The sequence below is a fragment of the Ovis aries genome, chromosome 12 (genome assembly GCF_016772045.2).
Source record: "Ovis aries strain OAR_USU_Benz2616 breed Rambouillet chromosome 12, ARS-UI_Ramb_v3.0, whole genome shotgun sequence".
Taxonomy (NCBI): domain Eukaryota; kingdom Metazoa; phylum Chordata; class Mammalia; order Artiodactyla; family Bovidae; genus Ovis; species Ovis aries.
The window spans coordinates 31,082,690-31,103,250 of NC_056065.1; the positions used below are offsets into that span (position 1 = coordinate 31,082,690).

Consider the following 20,561-nt stretch of genomic DNA (forward strand, 5'->3'; position numbering starts at 1 on the left):
AAACCACTGGCAACCAATGCAAAGAGCCATTCAGTGCTGTATTCAAAGGTGCACAAAAGTGACTCTTCATGCATGACTAATTACCAAGAGATGGCTAAGAAATATTTGAGTCTCTTAAGTTTTACACTTGCCTTTGACTCCATAGACAGAAACCACTTATTTTCAAGATACATAGTCTATGTCTAGAGCTTCATTTATGGTATTTGGATTCAAAAACTACTTGGCTTAGTTTTTCAGATTGGAGAATCTTCAGCATGAAGTTGGCAACTGAAGTTGTGTGAATGGATGTGAGATGGTCCAGGGAGGTGCAGAGAAGAATGAGAACTCAAAGTGGCTCATAACAGAACCATCAGAAACCTCAGCATTTAATGAGTAGATGCAATAGGAGGTATCAAAGGAGTCTGAAAAAGAGCAGCCAGAGAGACGAGGGAAAAGATGGAACAAGATGTCGATAATGTTAATGTTACTAAGAGACCAAAAAAGACAGAGAGTGAAAAGTGTCCACTGGATTAGAATGAATAAATTCATCATCAACTTTGACCAGAATCAGAGGAGAGGTGGAGTTCATTCCAACAGATTGAGAAATAAATGGGGGCTATAAAGAAATAAAGATAAGGAGGTCTACACCATTGTTTTAAGAAACTATAGAAGGAAAAATATAAAAAATTATATTTTTAGGCTTCACCTAAATGCCTTGAGCTGAATTATGATGCTATGTATAGTTTCGTTTTTATAGAGGCTAACATAAAAGCATCCTTAAACATTTCTATAGCTTGTAAAAAGTAAATGTTTTTCATCTTGTTATCTATGCATTTATTATTCATTTTATTCTAAAAATACTTTTGAATACTTGCTATTTACAGGTAACTATGCTATTACCCACTGTTCTCTATATTAAAATTCCCTAAAAAAATCTCCAAGGAAGACTAACAGTCTCCAGACAAACTCTGTATAACTTTATTGGGTAAAAATAATAACTCAATATGAAAAACAGGCTTTGGAGTCAGAGTGTGTGTGCGCTCAGTTGCTCAGTCTGACTGTTTGTGACCCCACAGGTTATAGCCCACCACGCTCCTCTGTCCATGGGATATTCCTGACAAGAATACTGGAGTGGCTTGCCACTTCCTCTGTCAGGGGAATCCCAACCCTGGGATCAAACCCAAGTCTCCTGCATCTCCTGCGATGGTAGGCAGATTCTTTACCAGTGAGCCACCTGGGAAGCCCTGCAGTCAGAGAGTCCTGGTCAAATCCTGGCTTTGCCACTCTTGGATCTGTAGAAAGATAATAACTCCCACCGAGAGGGTCTGTGTGAAGATAAAGGGCAGGATGGATGAACAGTGGCCATTAGGATGGTCTGCAGCCAGTGAGCTCAATACGTGTTTTGTTCCCTTCTGCATTTTTTCACTCTCCTTCTGATTCATTTACCTTGAAAGTGAAAGTTAGTCACTCAGTTGTGTCTGACTCTTTGTGACCCCAAGGACTGTAGCCCAACAGCCTCCTCTGTTCATGGGATTTTCCAGGTAAGAATACTGGAGTGTGTTGCCATTTCCTTCTCCAGAGGATCTTCCCCACCCAGAGACTGAACCTGGGTCTCCCGCATTGCCAGCAAACTCATTACCAACTTAGCCAAAGTCTAGTTAATGTCCAATAGCAATAATCAAATTGGTCCAGGAACTGATATCTTTCTCTCACACACTTCTCTCTCTCTCCCTATATATATATAGGGAAATATGTATACATATGTATGGATCTAATTTATTTTATAAATACATAATTTTATAAGCCACTTAAAATCACTTAGGGTATAAATTCTTAATGTTATATATGACTATTCTGCTATTTATTGATCTTCTAGGTGATTTTTCACACATTTTTATCAAGGCTGCTAAAAGGAGCTCCTACCTAATGTACTACGTAACAATATTGTATTGATCAATACTTGTAGTTCTTTTAAAGTTAGTTAGGTGGGCCAAAACTGGTAAGGTGCTATCTGTGATTTTAGATTATCAGATAATAAATGATCTGTTAAATCTGGGACTTCCCTGGTATCTCAGTAGGTAAAGAATCTGCCTGCAAAGCAGGAGACCCACATTTGATCCCTGGGTTGGGATCTAGAATAGAACATTCCAGCCTCTTCCATGCCTATGATTTCAACAGGGCTCAAGGATTCTCTGGGTGGAGAGAAGAGCTCTGTAAATGAAGACATGTGATTCAGTACATGCTCCAGCAAACAATGATTTAGCATTAAGTACTTCAGTATTTCAGAGTTCCCTCAAGAGGCAGAAAGGAGAAACACCCCAGAGTTTACAGATTGTGGAGCCAAGTGCTCTGAGTTTGGATCTTCTGTCTGACACTCACAGCTCTGTGACCTTTGTTGAGCTCCTTACCCTTCCCATGCCACAGTTTCTTCAGCTGCAAAACAGGGTGGCCACTGTGTGGGGTTGTCGTGAGATTTAAACAAACAGATGTCTTAGAACAGCTCCTGGTGCATAGTACATACCTAGTAAATGTCTGTGTGCTACAATTACTGTTATAATAAAATATTAATGTGAAAGCTATATCCTAAATGTTTCTTTTCAGAGATTCTTTCCCATAAGCTTCTTAAAATATAATCATAAGAAGAAAGGTGAAAGAGATGCCTTTCCTTTAAGCCCTGTTAAGCCATTCTGGGTCAACTCTCAACATGGCTCACCAGGGCTTATTGCAACTGACTCTATGATACTGAATCTACTGTGTTCCAGTCCTGGGCATCATGAAAGAATTCTGGTTGTGCTGTTGGTGGGGGTGGGTGGGTAGTGGAGGTGGTATTTATAGCAAAGAAAGGTCAGAAAAGAGGACAAAGTCAGTAAATAAATTGAGGTCTTCTACAACCTTAAATCAGATGTCAGGGAAGTCTCTGTTGATGCAGTTGCTTCGGCCTGGAAACCACCAGTAGAAACTAGATTCTTACATCAACCATGTGTCTGCAGCTTTTATGTGCTGGAGGCAATTATTTGTTAGTTGCTTCTCTGACAAGGAGTCCTCATTCCAGAATGACTGTGTAGGATAACCAGTTTTCATCCTCACTCATCAGGCAGTGTCCTGGAGCACTTAGAAAAATCAATACATATGCAAAATCAAAATGCTCTTAAGCAAACTAACACGGTTGTTTAAACTGGCCCACGAGTTAAATTGGGTGTAGACATGTCATTTTCCTTCATGTACAGGAAATAAGTGGTCTCTGCTGTACAGAGACTGATAGAATCTGACTGCTACATCTTTCACGCCAGCCAGGCACCTGCCAGTGTGGTCCCTGGCCACGATGAGGAACGGACCAAAAGTGTGACTTGCCGGTACTGCTTCTTAAAACTGACTGTGACTGTGACTTCCCTACAATATTAAACGTTCCATAATGTCAGGAGCCATATCTGTCTTTCCTGCAAGTACGTTCTCAGCATTGCCTCAACATAGTGAGCAATTTATAAACATGGATGGATAGATGGATGAATAGATGGAGTTGGCCCCTGATCAAGGACATGGGTTTCCCTGGTAGCTCAGCTGGTAATTAAAAAAAAAATGCAGAAGACCCCCATCAATTCCTAGGTCAGGAAGATCCACTGGAGAAGGGATAGGCTACCCACTCCAGTATTCTTGGGCTTCCCTGGTGGCTCAGTTGGTAAGAATTCAACTTCTATGCAGGACTCCTGTATTCGATCTCTGGGTTGGGAAGGTTCCCTGGAGAAGGGAATGGCTGCCCACTCCAGTATTCTGGCCTGGAGAATTCCAAGGACTGCATACTCCATGGGATTGCAAAGAGTCAGACATAACTGAGCAACTTTCACTTATTAATGACACTGAAGAAGAAAGTCTGGCTGCCTGTCTTTCTAATAGGAACAACCCTATGGTCCTCACATGCTTCCCAATAGAAGAGTTTGGAAACACCTGTCGAGCTGGAGGCAATTTACATTTAAGGGTTCCTATAGCCCAGAGGTCCTGCACAGCTATGTTTTGAGGGCATATTCTGATGTATTTAAATTTCTAAATATCTTCCAAACCAAGCCTGTCCATTTATATTAACAGGTTCTTCATCATCTGTGGGGAAGGTGGTTATTTTTATTTTTAGGAGAACTAAAATAAGATTCCATCTAATTCTTTTTAAAGAGTTTGGCACAATCTAACCCAAGGATTCCCAGATTCACCAGTATCTTTGTCAGTCTGACTCCATACCCACAGCCTCACTCATTCTGCTGTGTTCCCTAAGGAAAGGCATATGGTCAGAGCTGGTGCTTACTATCTCCTGCTCCCATGTAAGTTTCATGCAAGGCTTTTGTTTACTTCATTTCTCGCCAAGAATGGTGCCTGGTACACCCACAGGTACTCAAGTACTCAATAAACACTAGTAGAATGCATAAATGAATAAAAACACTTTGGGAGGGGTTGTTTTTGCATTTTGCTTGCTCCTTAAATGATGGTAATCCATAAAATACTTTGTGCTATGGGATTTTGTTGGCTATTTTGTTCATAAAACTAATATAATTATTGTACTCATTATTAGTCTGTGCCCAGCATTTGCTATAGCAAGCCTTTGGAGGAGGGATGGTTTTGAAGTTGCCTGTTGAAGCAAATATCCTCACTGGGTTCTCCATGAGTTAAAAGTCGTAGACTTCTGTTTCAGAAGGTTCATTCCAAAAGTCATTTGATGATTCTTTTTTCCATTTCTGACTTTTAGAAAAGAAACCATTTGCTCCCAGACCAGTCAGGGAGGGCTCTTCCTCTTTCCTCCAGAGGGGGCTCAAAGTTCACATTTCCTTGACTTATCCTTGGGGTAGTTCTGATGAGAGACACCTTTAGATACTGCTCATATTTATCGTTAACTAACTGATGAATCTTTGATTTTTTTTTAAGAAAAATAGATATTTGTCACAATCATATTTTCAAGGTAATTAAATCAATAATGTTCTTGTACCTGAACAATATGTTCTTATTAAGCTGTCAATGAACGACAATTCAACAATTCAATTTTAATCCTGCTCTGCATTTCCCCAGAATAAAAATATGGCTAAGTCAAACAACTTTACCTAACTTTCCCCACTTATTGGATGGTCAAAACTTCTTAAATAAAGCAACTGTGACTATAAAAGTCTGCGTTAATACAGCAAATTCTCTATCAGAACACAGTCGTCCATTTTACTAGCAAATAGTTTTCCAACTTCTGAATTTTAATAACTCCCTTTCATTTTATTTTAAAAATAATTTCCCATTATATATTCTTTACGTCCGTGTCTTATGCCCTTACAAAGCTGTAAGCTCCTGGAGGGTACAGCCAGTATCTTATCCCAATACTTAGCCTCCATGTGGCAAGAGCGTTAGGAACATTTGTAGATGAAAGAATGAATTGGGCCCAACCATGAGTATGTGAGAGTGTGGTGCTTCTCACTAACTCTGCTCCCAGACACCTGGCCCAGCTTCCTTATCCAAAACGCCATTCTTCAAAGAGTCAAAAGCCAACAAAATACCTGATCCCTAAGGGCTCTCCCTATGCAAAAATGCTTCTGTAACCACTCTGACATTTTGACTTACTATTAAAAGCATCTAAAACCTTACTCTACCCTTAGAAGGCTCATTAGTACCTTTTCTACTATCATGAATTTGGGACATTATACCTTTAGTAAAAGTGGGCTTACCAGGTGGAACTAGTAATAAAGAACCCACCTGCCAATGCAGGAGACATAAGAGACACAGGTTCGATTCCTGGGTCGGGAAGATCCCCAGGAGGAGGGTATGGCAACCCACTCCAGTGTTCTTGCCTGGAGCATCTCCATGGACAGAGGAGCCTGGCGGGCTACAGTCCAGAGGGTTGCAAAGAGTTGGACATGACTGAGCGACTAAGCACACACACACACATTAGTAATCACTGCCTATTTTGAGAATCCAAAAACGATTTTGTTTTAATTGTGCAATATGAAGATAAATTCATAACACCCATGCACTTTCATGCTTCTGTGTATAGAGACTTAAGCCAATTCCTATCTAAAATGCCCTCCCCTCCCTGCCACCTCCCTACTCATCCTTCTAGACCCAGCTCTAATGCCTGGCACTCCTTTCCTACCACCCAAAGGAGAATTTATCCTTTTCTTCCATATGTTCTGATAATATTTTGTCAGTAGAGCTAATTTGTGGCTTATCATAGTGTATTACACTAGAATTAATTTGTGTTTTAAGCACATCTCTTCTTAATACACTTTTGAATTCCCCAAACTTACAAACTGCTTGTAACATATTAGGTGCTTAATAAATGTTTGTGCACCAAATATCTGCTTCCTGCCCTGAATCTGACCTGCAGGCCTATATTTTAAAATTAGATATACATATCATAAACTGCTGATTTGATTTTTATCAAAACTCCTGCTGCTGCTGCTGCTGCTGCTGCTGCTGCTGCTGCTGCTAAGTTGCTTCAGTCGTGTCCAACTCTGCGTGACCCCATAGACGGCAACCCACCAGGCCCCTCCATCCCTGGGATTCTCCAGGCAAGAACACTGGAGTGGGTTGCCATTTCCTTCTCCAGTGCATGAAACTGAAAAGTGAAACTGAAGTCACTCAGTTGTGTCTGATTCTTAGCGACCCCATGGACTGTAGCCCACCAGGCTCCTCCGTCCATGGGATTTTCCAGGCAAGAGTACTAGAGTGGGGTGCCATTGCCTTCTCCATCAAAACTCCTAGTAGAGTTTTAAACACAAATACAAGAGATTGAAATTAGGACAGATTTAGTCATTGTTGCCAAAAGCTAAATGCTGGGCACTATTTTTTCCTGTCACCATTTATATATTTAACCCTCTTCCTATCTCAAGTGCCACACTGCAAAATTCTTGCCCACATTTAGTAATCAAAATACCAAGAGAGAAAGCTCCCTACCCCCCACCCATGGTGGGATGGGGAGCAAAGCCAGCAGCCATGGAGAGCAGCCAGAGACCTTTAAAGACCCATCAGCCCAGCTCCCCCTCCCCACTCTCCACTCGCCAGCTTTTAGTCCTCAGTATCCAGGGACAGTCTGGCAACTGGAACTTTGTGTTCAGCTGACGAGCATGTGCAAATGACAGTTTGGGCTGTCAAGGAGCTTATTACCTAAGCGAGGAGCTTACATATTTATGAGCTGACAGCTCAGATTTGTGGCTTTGCAGTATTCCTCAATTTCCCTCTAGAACAGCCAATAGGTGTAGGAAGGCCTTGCAGGCTCATTACTTTACCCTACATCTCCACCCCAGCACCACGATACAGCAGGTGGCTCATTTGTGGAGACATCGAGGGTCAGAGGAAAGTGAAAAATGAGCTTGCACAACTCCTGGGCTGGACCTGAAGAGGTGAAGGTGAGTAATAGATCCACAGTGCACTCAGCCTAATGGCAAAGGCAGCTGCAGTGGGGCTTTTCCACAGATATATGTACGTGTGTGTGTGTGTGTGTGTGCGTACACACACATAGTATGAATATATACATCTCTGTAGAGTTGTCTGTTAACAAAGCACACTCATGGACATGATCTTGTCACCTCTAGCCATCTCGTGGCTCTGCATCAGGACTGGTCATTAAGAATAACTATTTCTGTTAAACATGCTTTCTTTTCTTCCTGCAGGAAAAAAAAAAAAATTCTGAAGAAGAAACAGACCTAACATTAAGGCAGAGCTGTTTCATGTTGGGCCAGAGTTCAAGCACTGCTATGGGAAACCACAACCTTCGGCGAGAGGGCTCAAGAAACATAGCAAAGTCCCGCTGATAAGGCTGGAATGCAAACTCAAGTTTGTCAGGCTCCAAAGTCCCTACTCCTCACTTGCCTGAGCTGCCTCAGTGATGAAGCTGACGAAATAAGTGATGTGGATTTTTCATGCCGAGGGCCCTTTTCTTCCTCTCTCTCCCCGCCTCTGCTCTGAGAACCCCTCCTGTATCCCCTCTGGCGGGGACCTGCCAGCACCCCGCTACTCATGCCCAGGAGGGATAAGCCACACTGGGCTGCCCCCAGGGGCCGGGGCTTTCAGAGCCTTATCTCTCCCTGTGGAATGAGAAGCTCGGTTGCTTATAGTCTCAAACATCAGAGCCTCTGGCCCACATAAAGCCCGTCCTATTTCTAGACAAAGAAGGGGTCCTGTACTACGAGGACAGTACAAAAAAGAACTTTGTTTGTGTCACTGAAACTTATGAATCCTAGGATCTGAGAGACCAACTTGAAACACTGGTACTCAAGGTACACTGTGCCACCTACAAACTTAAAACCAAGTGCCATCTCTACTCATCAAAGCCTTCCACAAACATTCTTTCATTTCTTTCTTCCCTCAAGACCAACCATGGAGGCAGCAGGGACTCTTCACTCATCCTTTCCCTTGTGCATCCACTCTGCAAGTATTTATCAAGCAGCGTCCTGGTCTTGACACCAAACGAGGAGCTTCAGGCAGCAGCGTCCCTCTCCAGGCAATGACAGGGCCACAAAGCGGGCAGGGAGATGAAGCCTCATCCATTGGGGTGCCTGGGAATTGCACAGAGTGGGGCGTCCTGACCTGGCACAAGGGATCAGGACAGATCTCATAGAAGAAGAGAAGAAAGGAATTAGCCAAGAGCAGGAGGAGAGGATGGCAGCTGACCGAAGCAGCATGAATTGAGGTGCGGTGAGCAATGGAGCAACCTGTTTAGGGACAGGGAAGAGTGTCAGTGGGGCCAGAGTGATGGGAACGGGTGATAACCTCCTCGAGGTTACACAGTGATTACTAACAGAGCTGGAATGAAAACACCCAGGTCTTGACTCTTACCCACTTCTCTTTATGTTCTATCATACTGTCTTCCTCAAGATCCCCATCACTTAGGTCGTGGGAACTCTATTGAAAATGTCTGACCGACAGGCCCACTGCTGAGAGCAATACGTGAGGACAGCATCCTCTCAAGGACACAACCAGGCGCCATGCTAAGTACCACGTGTCTTCATTTAATTCTCACAAAACCTGATGAGATAAGTTGTGCATGCATTTTACCGGTGCAAAGAACAGAAGTTCAGAGAAGCTGAGCAATTTACTGGCCAAGGGCTCAGATGGGCAGAGTAACTCTGGGTTCTACTGAAGGCAGATGTAAACTAAGTGTGGGTCTTCGGACGACTCAGAAGGCAGCGAGAGAAGGCAGGGCCTTCCGGTCACCAGGAAAACTTGCATAGACACCTTTCACCAAACAGCTTTCTTTACCACATTTTTTTGCAGACACATTTCTCCCCTGCAGTCTCTCCCAGGCCTTGGGTGGGCAGGGGAGGTTAAGGATGGGCACAGTATATGAAGAGGTCATGGTTCTGCAGTGAAATGCCCCAGGAAGGTGAACACCCCCTGCAGTACAGGCGAGACCAGAGAAGAGCAAGTTCCCGGAGAGAAGCATCAGGTATAAAGCTAAGTCTTAATCAGTGCAAGAGCACAAACTAGACCTGGGAGAAGAGCGATGAGGACCCTAACAGTTTTTTTCCCCGCAGTGACAGATCTGAGGAGGTGGTTTTAGAACCTTTCTTAGCTTCCACTTGTAAAGCAGAAGCCGTCGCCATGGAAGATGGGGACCTAGAGTTAGAGAAGGGGGGAGCCAAGCGGAATGAGAGGACGGACAGTGCATCCCCAGCAAAGCTTTGCAGCAAGATTCCAGGGCCACAGTGAAAGCTGGGCTCCACCTGCAAGGTAGTGATCAGTTCAAGACGGTCTTAACCATCTGGCGTTATCAATTTAGACCTTCTGGGCACTTAACAGAACTTTGCCTGACACTCCTCAGAGACAACAGCTCCTTCCCTTTCTCTTCTTTCACCTTGACTTTCAGGTTTTTTGTTTTGTTTTGGTTTTAATTGCTCAGCAGTTTTACTGATGCCAATCAGCCGCCTCTCTCAGAGACTGTTTGCAGGTGTCAGCGTTACTAGCCCCCTTGCTCACGCACCACTATAAAGCTCTCTCCACCCTCCCCGAAAACCCTGCCCTTGGCAGCAGGTCTTTTTAACAGGACACAGGTGAGATTCAAGGGGGACGCTTCTGAGGCACAGAGAGCCTGGACTGGCAGAGAGGAGAAAGGCGGGAGGGGCACATGGGGATGGAAGAGAGCTGCTGGCCCTAAGGGAACAGAAACGCAGAAGATGGTTTCTTATTGGCTTTTCTGTTTCTGGAGAAATTGCCCCTTCTTTGCTCAAAATCTAAAAGCAGTGGGAAAGAATCGATCTCTACAAGCCCAGGAAGGCAATGATCAGTGTCTGCTTTAACAGGAAACTAAAACTTAAGGATGAGAACTGGAATTTGGGTAAGAGAGTTATTCCATTTCTGGTCTGACCTTGCTTTTAAGTGACTTTCCTTTCCCCTTCAGGTTTTGCTTTAGGTTTTTCAGTACCCCCCTACCCCAAACCTCTTCCAGATGCACAAGCCTGCCAGAATCCTGATAAACAAGAAACCCAAACGAAACAGCACAAGGTCGAAAGCATTTCCCCTGTGATGCTACCACTTCATGTGCAGAGGCACTCACGTGACGCTGCCAACATGTGTTTTCTGTCTCAGATTTCCCTTGATAACAAAGGACATATTTTAAAAGGCGTGGCCCTAGGTATATGTGGCCAGCTGGAATCTGAGAAGAGTGGGAGGATTTCCTTTGGTTTTAGGCTGATCCCTTCAGGTGCCCAGTGCTGCAGCCCTTGAAGCTGCAAAATGCCCATCAGTAAAGTTAGCAACACTCTGGGTCAGGTTTACAAGATATGATCTCATTCAGTGGCTCATAGAACTGATTTAATATTCAGGAATCAACTGAGCTCATTCAATTCCAAATTTGGCAGCCTTGTGTGTTGCATTACAGTACTTCCTCTGTCCAGAGCTGGGCAGGGCATGCTAAAGGGAATCTTTAGAAAGGTCTTTCATGAGGTTCCAAGACTCAGAGGCAGGACGGGAGCTGGGAAGGGGCAGGGGCAGGGGCCACAGTATGGATGTGATGGATGAGAAAGGCAAAAGATCACTCAGAAAAGCTCTTTACAGTGTCCCCGGTAGAAATCCCTCTTCCAAATAACTAAGCAAGTTTGAAGCCAGACATGTTTGTAATAACACTACTGGATAGACTCCAAGAGAAAAAGTTTCAACTGGTCATAAAAATGTTAGCAATCTGTTTTGATGTTCTTACCTAAGCGGTTTACGATCTTAAAAGTTCCCTTTAAAATGTTGTTTTCTTAAATCAAGAAAGCTTAAGTTACTCTTTCTATACAAAATTAGCCTCATTTCAAATCCTGAAGAAAAAGCAAATCATCTTCTTTAATTTCCATTTCTAATCTTCTAGAGAGCTGTTACTCTCTCCTGTGAAATAAATGGGTTTTGGTCTTAAACTTACTTGTTGTTCCCACCTTCCCACCCCAACCAAATACTGGAAATTAAGTGCTTAAATCAAGCCCTGGCATAGAAAAATGGAATATCTTCTGACTGGCATTGACTGGCAGTGAGTGCCTTTCAAATTGCCAATATCATACAGCCGTGGGGTGACCAGACATTACGTTCTAGAACGGGAGGGGTTCTGTCTCAAGCTGAAATGGAAGGTAAATATAGTCAACAATTAATATTAGGAGGAAAAAAATCCATCTCACATTTATGTAGCCACAAAGAAGCTATTCTGAGAGCCACAGGCTAACTTCATTTTTATGATCCTGTGAAGACAGCACATGTCAATTCTGCCTTTGATTCTAAAATGAGCTAATGTCAATTTTTTTAGCGCCTCTGAACACGTCTGATTATAGCAATGATTGTCAGTTCAAATCCCTGGTTCATTTATTTCCCATTTTAGCCTCCCCCTCTGGGGGATGTTTGCAGATTCTCTGTGGGCAGTTTGTGTGGCTCACTTGATACAGCTGATGTATTCTGCAAGTCGACTGAACAAGGAGAACGCTCATATAAGCTGGACCCTCCTAACTTCTAACTTCTCTATACTTCATACATTTTATTCTTCACTTTTCTCAAAAGGAAATTCACTAGAAAAGCTAAAGCAAAAAAGAAAAGAGCAACTAAGACAGACCATCTAACTACAGGAATATAACTGTTACTTACACCGCTTTCCAATCCATCATCATTGATAAATCATGGCTAAATAATCAAGTGCAGAATCCATTTCTTCGCATCTGTTAATAAATAGCTTCTCTCATATGTCTCTCGCAGATCAGGGGCCATCTCAGGAGGAAGTAAGAGAGTGCGAAGGTGAAGGAGGAAAGGCTGGAAAATTCTAAAATCCATGGGGGTCTGGGAATTCTCAGAGCAGACCCCGGTGAAACATTCCTGTGATTCCAGCCTTTGGCTAAACCAGGATCCCAGCCTCTCTGAGCGTCCAGCCACCTTCCTGGTCCAGCTTAACCCCTGCTCCAACATTGCATTTCCCTCCAAGAACACTGCATTGATGGACGAGGAACCCACAGGATCCTGCCAATCCACACACACAAGCACGCTTCTCAGGGCAAGCCGCTCCAGTTTCTCTCTTGTCTGCTATCTCAGAGAGAGGGAGGGAGGGAAGAGCAGAGGCAGGCAGGGAGGGAGGGGAGAGAGAGAGGGAGAGGGAGGGGGGGAGAGAGAGAGAGAGAGAGAGAGAGAGAGAGAGAGAGAGAGGGAGGAAAGACAGGAGCTTTACAAAAAGAGAGCAGCACAGAGAGAAACACTTGCTAGAACTCCCATTAACCTGCAGTAGCTGAGGAATTTTCTGAGCACAGCAGCTGCAAAACAGATTCTCAAAATCAAGTGTTTAAAATCTTTAATTATACATCCACATACACATTTGATGCAGACAAAGCCGGGAGAACCAAGGTTCTGGGTCTGCAAGTGTGACTGTGCAAGTAAACACTTGTAGACACACAGATGCAAGCATGTGTCCCCATGAGAATCATATTTCCATGCATATATTTCAGTGAAAATGTCTAGTCTCTCAGTTTACATGTCTTAAAACTATTCAAATATTCTCAGTGATAGAAGTGCAAATCAGACCAACAGCACTCTTTGCCTCTGATGTCATCCCTGAGCACGCCTTCCCCAGATTTTTAGAGGGGCGTTTCAGTTTCTTTTTTCCTGCTTCAGGAAAGAAGCCCCCAAAAGGAAGAGGATAAGAGGCGAGGCAGGGGTTTTCAGCTTGACCGTCAACTTCGTGTGGTGGTTCCTTTGTTTGGGGGCACTCTGCAGACAGAGTCCAGACACATTGTGCCTCAGGCAGGGGGTGGCATGGAGCAGGGACGTGACACACACATGGGGCTCTGCAGATGGCCAGGGACAGGAGGAGACGTACGAGGAGGAAGAAGCAGTAGCAAGAGGGGAGCTGAAGCAGGCGGTAGACGTGAGGAAGGGGCAGCATGGAGGTGGGCAGCACAAGACCATCTCCAACCACTTCCTGAATTCCTCTACACCTCCCCTCTCCACTCAAGAAATCCCTTCACCATGTTTCTCCAAGAGGCCCAATCATCTGCATTAGAAATACCTGGTGACAATGTTAAAATGCAGATCCTGGGACTCTATCCTGAAGGTTCTGATTGTGCAGCTGGGGACCAGAATCTACCTGTTGTAAAATTAATTTTTGTTGGCATATAGTATACTTTGGCCATCTGATGCAAACAGCTGACTCATTGGGAAAGACCCTGCTGCTGGCAAAGACTGAAGGCAGAAAGAGAAGGGGGCAACAGAGGAGGAGATGGTCGGATGGCATCACTGATTCGATGGACATGAACTTGGGCAAACTCTGGGAGATGATGAGAGACAGGGAAGCCTGGCGTGCTGCAGGCCATGGGGTTGTGAAGAGTTGGGCACGACTTGGCCACTGAACAACAACAACGCAGTTGCTTTACAATGTTGTATTGCTTTCTGCACGGCAAAGTGTAGTCTATACATATGCATAGCTGACTCACTTTGCTGTTCAGTAGACAGTAACGCAACATTATAAAGCAACACCCCAGTGTATAAGTAGAGTTCCGTGCTATACAGTACGTCCTCAAAACAAATATCATGTCTTTACGCATACCTGCAGACTCTGCATCCTAACGAGCCCACAGTTGATCCTGATACGGACCAGACTTATCGAAGATTCGTTTCTCCATCAGTGTGGAGTGAGCAGGTGCGTGAACGGGAAAGTGAACGAAATGAGAAGAGGTCCGAATGGGAGGCCTGTGAGAACTCGAACATTGATGGGGGGTGGAGGACTAAGGAAACAGTGTGCAGTGGGAGTGGTGAGCGGGGCCCCGGAGAGAGCGGGGCCAAGGAAACAAAGTGCGAGCCGGGAGGAGGAGCGACTTGCGTCTTTTCCAGATGCCCCATGATTTTCACAGCTCTGCAACGACACACACTGTGGCCTTTGCCAAGAATTCGCTTCATCCCCAGACAAACCATCCCTTCAAACCCAGTCCGCATCTCATCCTCTTAGAAGCCTCTCTCGCCCAGAGGAAGGTAATGATCCCATCACATTTTGTTTGTACTTCTTACTCCAAGTACCTTCATACCTTGACATTATGCATCAGCTTCTTTCTTTCTTAGCAGATGATGGTGAGTTGTTTTACGGAAACCAGTGATCTCTCAATCATTATATACATCCCTAACTTTTGGATACAAAGTTGGTACCCAATAAATGTGCATTCATTAAATGGCTAAATATATCATAAGAGTATTTCTTAACCTGGGTGGTTGTTACATAGATGTTTGCTCTATTGGTCTTTAAACTGAGCATCTATCCACACGTCACATATTATTGTGTATGCAAGATACACTTAACGATAAAGAACATTTTTAAATGAGTCGTAACAGCTGGGACTTGGTCCAAAAGTTAGGTCTTAATGAATAATAAAGAGAAAAAACTGCAAAGAGCTAACATAAAAAGAATACATCATGAGAAACACTGGGCTGGAAGAAGCATAAGCTGGAATCAGGATTGCCAGGAGAAATATCAATAACCTCAGATTTCAGATGACACCACCCTTATGGCAGAAAGTGAAGAGGAACTAGAAAGCCTCTTGATGAAAGTGAGAGAGGAGAGTGAAAAAGTTGGCTTAAAGCTCAACATTCCGAAAATGAAGATCATGGCATCTGGTCCCATCACTTCATGGGAAATAGATGGGAAACAGTGGAAACTGTGTCAGACTTTATTTTTGGGGGCTTCAAAATCACTGCAGATGGTGATTGCAGCCATGAAATTAAAAGACGCTTACTCCTTGGAAGGAAACTGATGACCAACCTAGATAGAATATTGAAAAACAGAGACGTTACTTTGCCAACAAAGGTCCATCTAGTCAAGGCTATGGTTTTTCCAGTGGTCATGTATGGATGTGAGAGTTGGACTGTGAAGAAGGCTGTGCACCGAAGAATTGATGCTTTTGAACTGTGGTGTTGGAGAAGACTCTTGAGAGTCCCTTGGACTGCAAGGAGATCCAACCAGTCCATTTTAAAGGAGATCAGTCCTGGGTGTTCTTTGGAAGGAATGATGCTAAAGCTGAAACTCCAGTACTTTGGCCAACTCATGTGAAGAGTTGACTCATTGGAAAAGACTCTGATGCTGGGAGAGATTGGGGGCAGGAGGAGAAGGGGACAACAGAGGATGAGATGGCTGGATGGCATCACCGACTCGATGGATGTGAGTCTGAGTGAACTCTGGGAGTTGGTGATGGACAGGGAGGCCTGGTGTGCTGCAGTTCATGGGGTCGCAGAGTCGGATACAACTGAGTGACTGAACTGAACTGAACCTAAAAAGAAAGTTTATATGAGGGGAAAAAAAAATAAAACAAACCCCAGAGAAAGCACCAGAGTGAGTGAACCCAGTGGAATAAGCAATAGAGTGGAGGTGGGTTTTGATAAACTGATGGGTTTGGGGCTCAGAAAGGGGTCACACTTGTAAGCAGTGGTGGCAAAGGGGTGTTCTTACAGAGATGGGTTACACGAAGTGGGAACAGAGCTTGCCCTAAGTCTCCTCGAGAAGGACCATGTAAATTAACAGAGAACAAAATCTCTCATTTACTTGACTTAAAAAGTTTGGAGGAATTATAAATTGAAAGTTAGGAATTACAATAATAATTAATGAATGAACGGAGGTATGAATGAATACATGGTTGGATGAATGGATGGATGGATGGATGGATGGATGGATGGGGTGCTAAGGCAAAAGGGCCCACAACAACTCTGGGTAACATCACTATTAAGGGGCACTTTAAATGCTGTTTAATAGTTTTTAAAGCGTTTCATTTGGTAACAAGATTCCATGTATAGCTGAGGAATCACAGATCAGAAAAGTTAAATGACTTGCTCTTCGTACACAACTAATAACTTCTAGAAGGAGATCTAGAATCCAAACCTTTTCACAGGTAATCTGCTGCATTTCCCACTATCCCCAATTAAGCCCCAACAGGTGAACGTGGCCATTAAACTTGGTAAACAGAAATGGAAATGAAAATTACTCCCAAGATTCCATCTTGAAGCACAGTGGAGAAGCTATCTTGAGGCCTGGTCTATCTGTCAAAACATCTGTTCAGCAAGCATCATATTCAGTATTACAGAGTTGGGACTCTCTAACCAGAAGTTTGAGACGGCCTGGCAGATGGTTGGGAAAGCTGTTGTCACCACTTGCCTCTTCACTATCTCTTAGTTTACCAGAAGGCTAGTGACCATGGGTACTGGACATGGAGAGGTGTCCTCTAGATCTTTCTTCAAGGGAGGGCTTGTTGCCCTAGCTGTGGGCAGTTAGCCTCTAGCTGTCAGCTCTGTTAGGATTTGCCTAGCTGCAGAATGCCACTTTATCCAAACGCATGGCCTTCTCTGGGTCACCCACATTCCATGGTTGATGGGGGTTCAAGGACCCAGCCGTTAAGTCCAGTACAGGTCATCATGATGGCCATTTATGCTCCAGAGCTCCCCTGTGGTGTTGACTGAGGTTTTGTTTGGCAGCTTGACATTTTCTTCCACATAGTCCTGCATCCTCCTCCTCATTTCCACAGCCTTTAATCTCTAATAAACATCCTGCATGGGCAACTCCATCTCGATGTTGGCCTCCCAAAGACCCCAACCTGCAAAGCCCTGGGGTAAAGCAGTGCTGTCCTTGTGCCCTGTTTGGGCTTTGCTACCAGTGGTCTTCACATACTCTCTTTTTGTGATGCCAAAGCTTCAAGGTAATGACAGCTGATTCTTCTGCCCTCACTAAAACGTCAAGCAACTGATTTTTATCTCCATGTCTCAGTTCCCTTATCTAGAGGAAATCAGAAGTTGTGGACCCTGGAGCCACCTGAGTGACATGAGGCAAGTCAGAGCCCCTTCACCCAAAGTTGGTGGTGGTGGTGCTCACCTCCTAAGTTGTGTCCAACTCTTCGGTACCCCATGGACTGTAGTCCACCAGGCCCCTTTGTTCATGGGATTCCCCAGGCAAGAATACTGGAGTGGGTTGCCATGTTCCTCTCCAGGGGACCTTTCTGACCCAAGGATCAAACCCACATCTCCTGGACTGGCAGGCAGATTCCTTGCCACTGAGCCACCTGGGAAGACTTTAACCAGAGTAACTCTGCTTTTATGTTTTATATGTTGAGGATTTCATTTAAAATTGGAGCTTTACAGTTACACATATTTTTGAAAAACACTGGTTCAGCTGATCCCACAGATACCTCCCATTTGTAACATTCTATGATGCTCTGATTATCCTCTGAGACCACCAAAGAAGTAGGATAATAACTTGGGGAGTGTGTGTGTGTGTGTGTGTGTGTGTGTGTGTGTGTGTGTTAGGGCTTCCCTAGTAGCTCAGCAAGTAAAGAATCTGCCTGCAATGAAGGAGACCCTGGTTTGATTCATGGGTTGGGAAGATCTGCTGGAGAGGGGATGGCTAGCCTATTCGTTCAGTTGTGTCTGACTCTTTGCAACCCCATGGACTGTAGCCTGCCAGGCTCTTCTGTCCACAGAGTCCTCCAGAAAAGAAACTGGAGTGGGTAGATATTCACTTCTCAAGGGGATCTTCCTGACCCAGGAATCAAACCCAAGTGTCCCTCATTGCAGGTAGATTCCTTACTATATGAGCCACCAGGGAATCCCAACAACATGGTACCTAAGATGCTCCAGTGATTTGGAAAAACAAATCAACTCACATATAAAGCCACAATACAGATTAAGAGACAGACGCCAAATAAGGCTGAATTCTAGTTTACTGGACAGATAGGGAACTATAAAGTGGTGATGGAATAAAGAGTTTCCCCAAGGATTTGGACAATGCATTAGTTTATGGGGCTATCAGAAGGATTTAAGATAGCAAAGTAAAGGAAACAGCTTTCATTAAAGTGCACCAGACTCCCTGCCTGTGGTGTGCAGGCATCTCCTCTTTCTGAGCCCCAAACACAATAAGTCAAGTGTGTGACGAAGGCCATCTTGGAGGACTCAAGAAATTAGGCTCCACTGTTTCTGCAGTAGGCCTGAGAGAGTGATTTCCTTATTCCCTCTTATAAGGAAATACCATTCCAATGAAAATAACTGAAAAGGAAAAGAAATCTAAGCTGTTAAAACTGTAGTGACATATTCTGTATAAAAATGTATATATTCACATGCAAGGAAGAGGGTTTAATGGTTATCAAATCATTATAAACTATGGGGGGAGGGTGGAAACAAGTCAAAAAAAAGAATTATACCTAAATTACCTGTGAATTTCCCTATGGGAAATACCAAACATATGAAAATCCTTAATCATTCAAAGACACTCATGCTAATATGAAGCATATGCATTCTGGAAATGCAATGAATTGATGGTTAAAAAGTAAGTTATGTTCCTTGACATGCTGTGCCCCAAATCTACACCTTTTCTGAATGTTTTTATTTGGTCATTATTTTCAAGATCTCTGTTATTCATATTTGGAAAAGAAACTATGACATTCAAATCAGGGGCCCTTATAACATATGATGAGAGTTGTACATAGCGCCTTGTGCACAGTCCTCTCCACCTTCAAAACTTCAATTGCCCACAAGTGTGGATCCTGAGTCTGCTAATGAGAAAACTCTACCTCACTGTTTGGGCTTCCCTGGTGACCCAGCAGCAAAGAATCTGCATACAACGCAGGAGTCACAGGAGACGTTCCTCCTATCCCTGGGTCGGGTGGATCCCCTGGAGGAGGGCCTGGCAACCCGCTCTAGGATTCTTGCCTGGAGACTCTCACGGACAGAGGAGCCTGATGGGCTACAGTCCATAGGGTCACAAAGAGTCAGACATGGCCGAAACAGCAGAGCACGCGTGCACATCTCACCATGTGGAGCAGTCAGGCATGCAGGAGCTGGTATAGCTTTTTCTTTGTAAAACAATACTGAGTTATCGCTTAATTCCCCAAGGTTAAAACATGCAGTTCACCCTTCAGTAGGAAGTTAAGGATTGGCTCATTTAAGATATTCAAATTTTACAATTTCTTTTGTAGCCTCCTATAGTCTTTTGTGCTCCATGTTTTCCAAGCCCCCTCATCATGAGACGGGGACAGCCCAGACCACAAATATAATTTCAACTGAGAAGGGGAGGGAAGGAAAGAGCAGAGAAAAAGGAAGGGAGAGGACAGTGCACAGGGAGGCAGGTGGGGGAGTTGGAGCGGAAGCCCTAGCACCGGCCATCTGCTCCCAGAAGAGCAGAGAAGCCATGGCGGGCAGAGGCTCCCCAAAGGATCAGGCTCAGGGCCTCTTGTCTCCCATGGCTGAAGCCCTGCCTTCTTGGCCTGTCCTCACCAGCCATGCTCAGATGGTGTGCAGACGGGACAGGACAGCTCTGAAAGCTTGAAGATTGCTATTTTATTAAGGAGCCTCTAGGGATAGAAGGCAATGGCACCCCACTCCAGTACTCTTGCCTGGAAAATCCCATGGACGGAGGAGCCTGGTGGGCTACAGTCCATGGGGTCGCTGAGGATCAGACACGACTGAGTGACTTCACTTTCACTTTTCACTTTCATGCACTGGAGAAGAAAATGGCAACCCACTCCAGCGTTCTTGCCTGGAGAATCCCAGGGATGGGCGAGCCTGGTAGGCTGCCGTTTATGGGGTCGCACAGAGTCGGACACGACTGAAGCGACTTAGCAGCAGCAGCCGGGATAGAAGAAAATGACCAGAGCAGGGCCAGGTTCCTTTCCCTGGGAAGCTCTTGCACCTGCTGCACTTGGCCACTCAGGAGAGGACCACTGGCAATCCTCTCTAGAAAACCTTTGCACACACCTCTGGCGAATGCCTGCGGTGGGCCCAGGTAGAGTCACACGATGTCAGATCCCACAGTATAACAGCTGAATTGGCTAGGAAAACTACAAGAGCTGTACAGAAGAGCCGTGCTGTGCTCAGTCACATCCAACTCTTTTGCAACCCCATGGTCTATAGCCTGCCAGGCTCCTCTGTCCACGGGATTTTCTGGGCAAGAATTTTGCAGGTTGCCATTTCCTCCTCTAGGGGATCTTCCTGACCCAGAGATCAAATTCTCATCTCTTGTGTCTCCTGCATTGGCAGGCAGATTCTTTTACTACTGAGCCAGCTGGAAAGCCATAGGAGGAGAGATCGATGTTCAAACTTTCACAAGGCGAGACAGCCACCCTGCAGCAGACCCAAGAGCAAAGCTCCCCAGTCCTCACTCC

General features: G+C 44.6%; 1 protein-coding gene across 2 annotated transcripts in view; it reads right to left on the reverse strand.

The window, feature by feature from the left end:
* The window catches only part of KIF26B (kinesin family member 26B), a 517,705-nt gene that overhangs the window by 170,557 nt on the left and 326,587 nt on the right, over window positions 1–20,561 (reverse strand). Inside the window, exon 1 of one of the 2 annotated variants that reach the window (XM_060396383.1) lies at window positions 12,043–12,478. The exons of the other annotated variant lie outside the window; for it this stretch is intronic. Within the exon in view, the coding sequence (XP_060252366.1) occupies window positions 12,043–12,065 (23 nt within the window). The 5' untranslated portion in view covers window positions 12,066–12,478. Of the gene's footprint in view, window positions 1–12,042; window positions 12,479–20,561 lie in introns of those variants that run through there. 2 annotated transcript variants of the gene reach the window in all.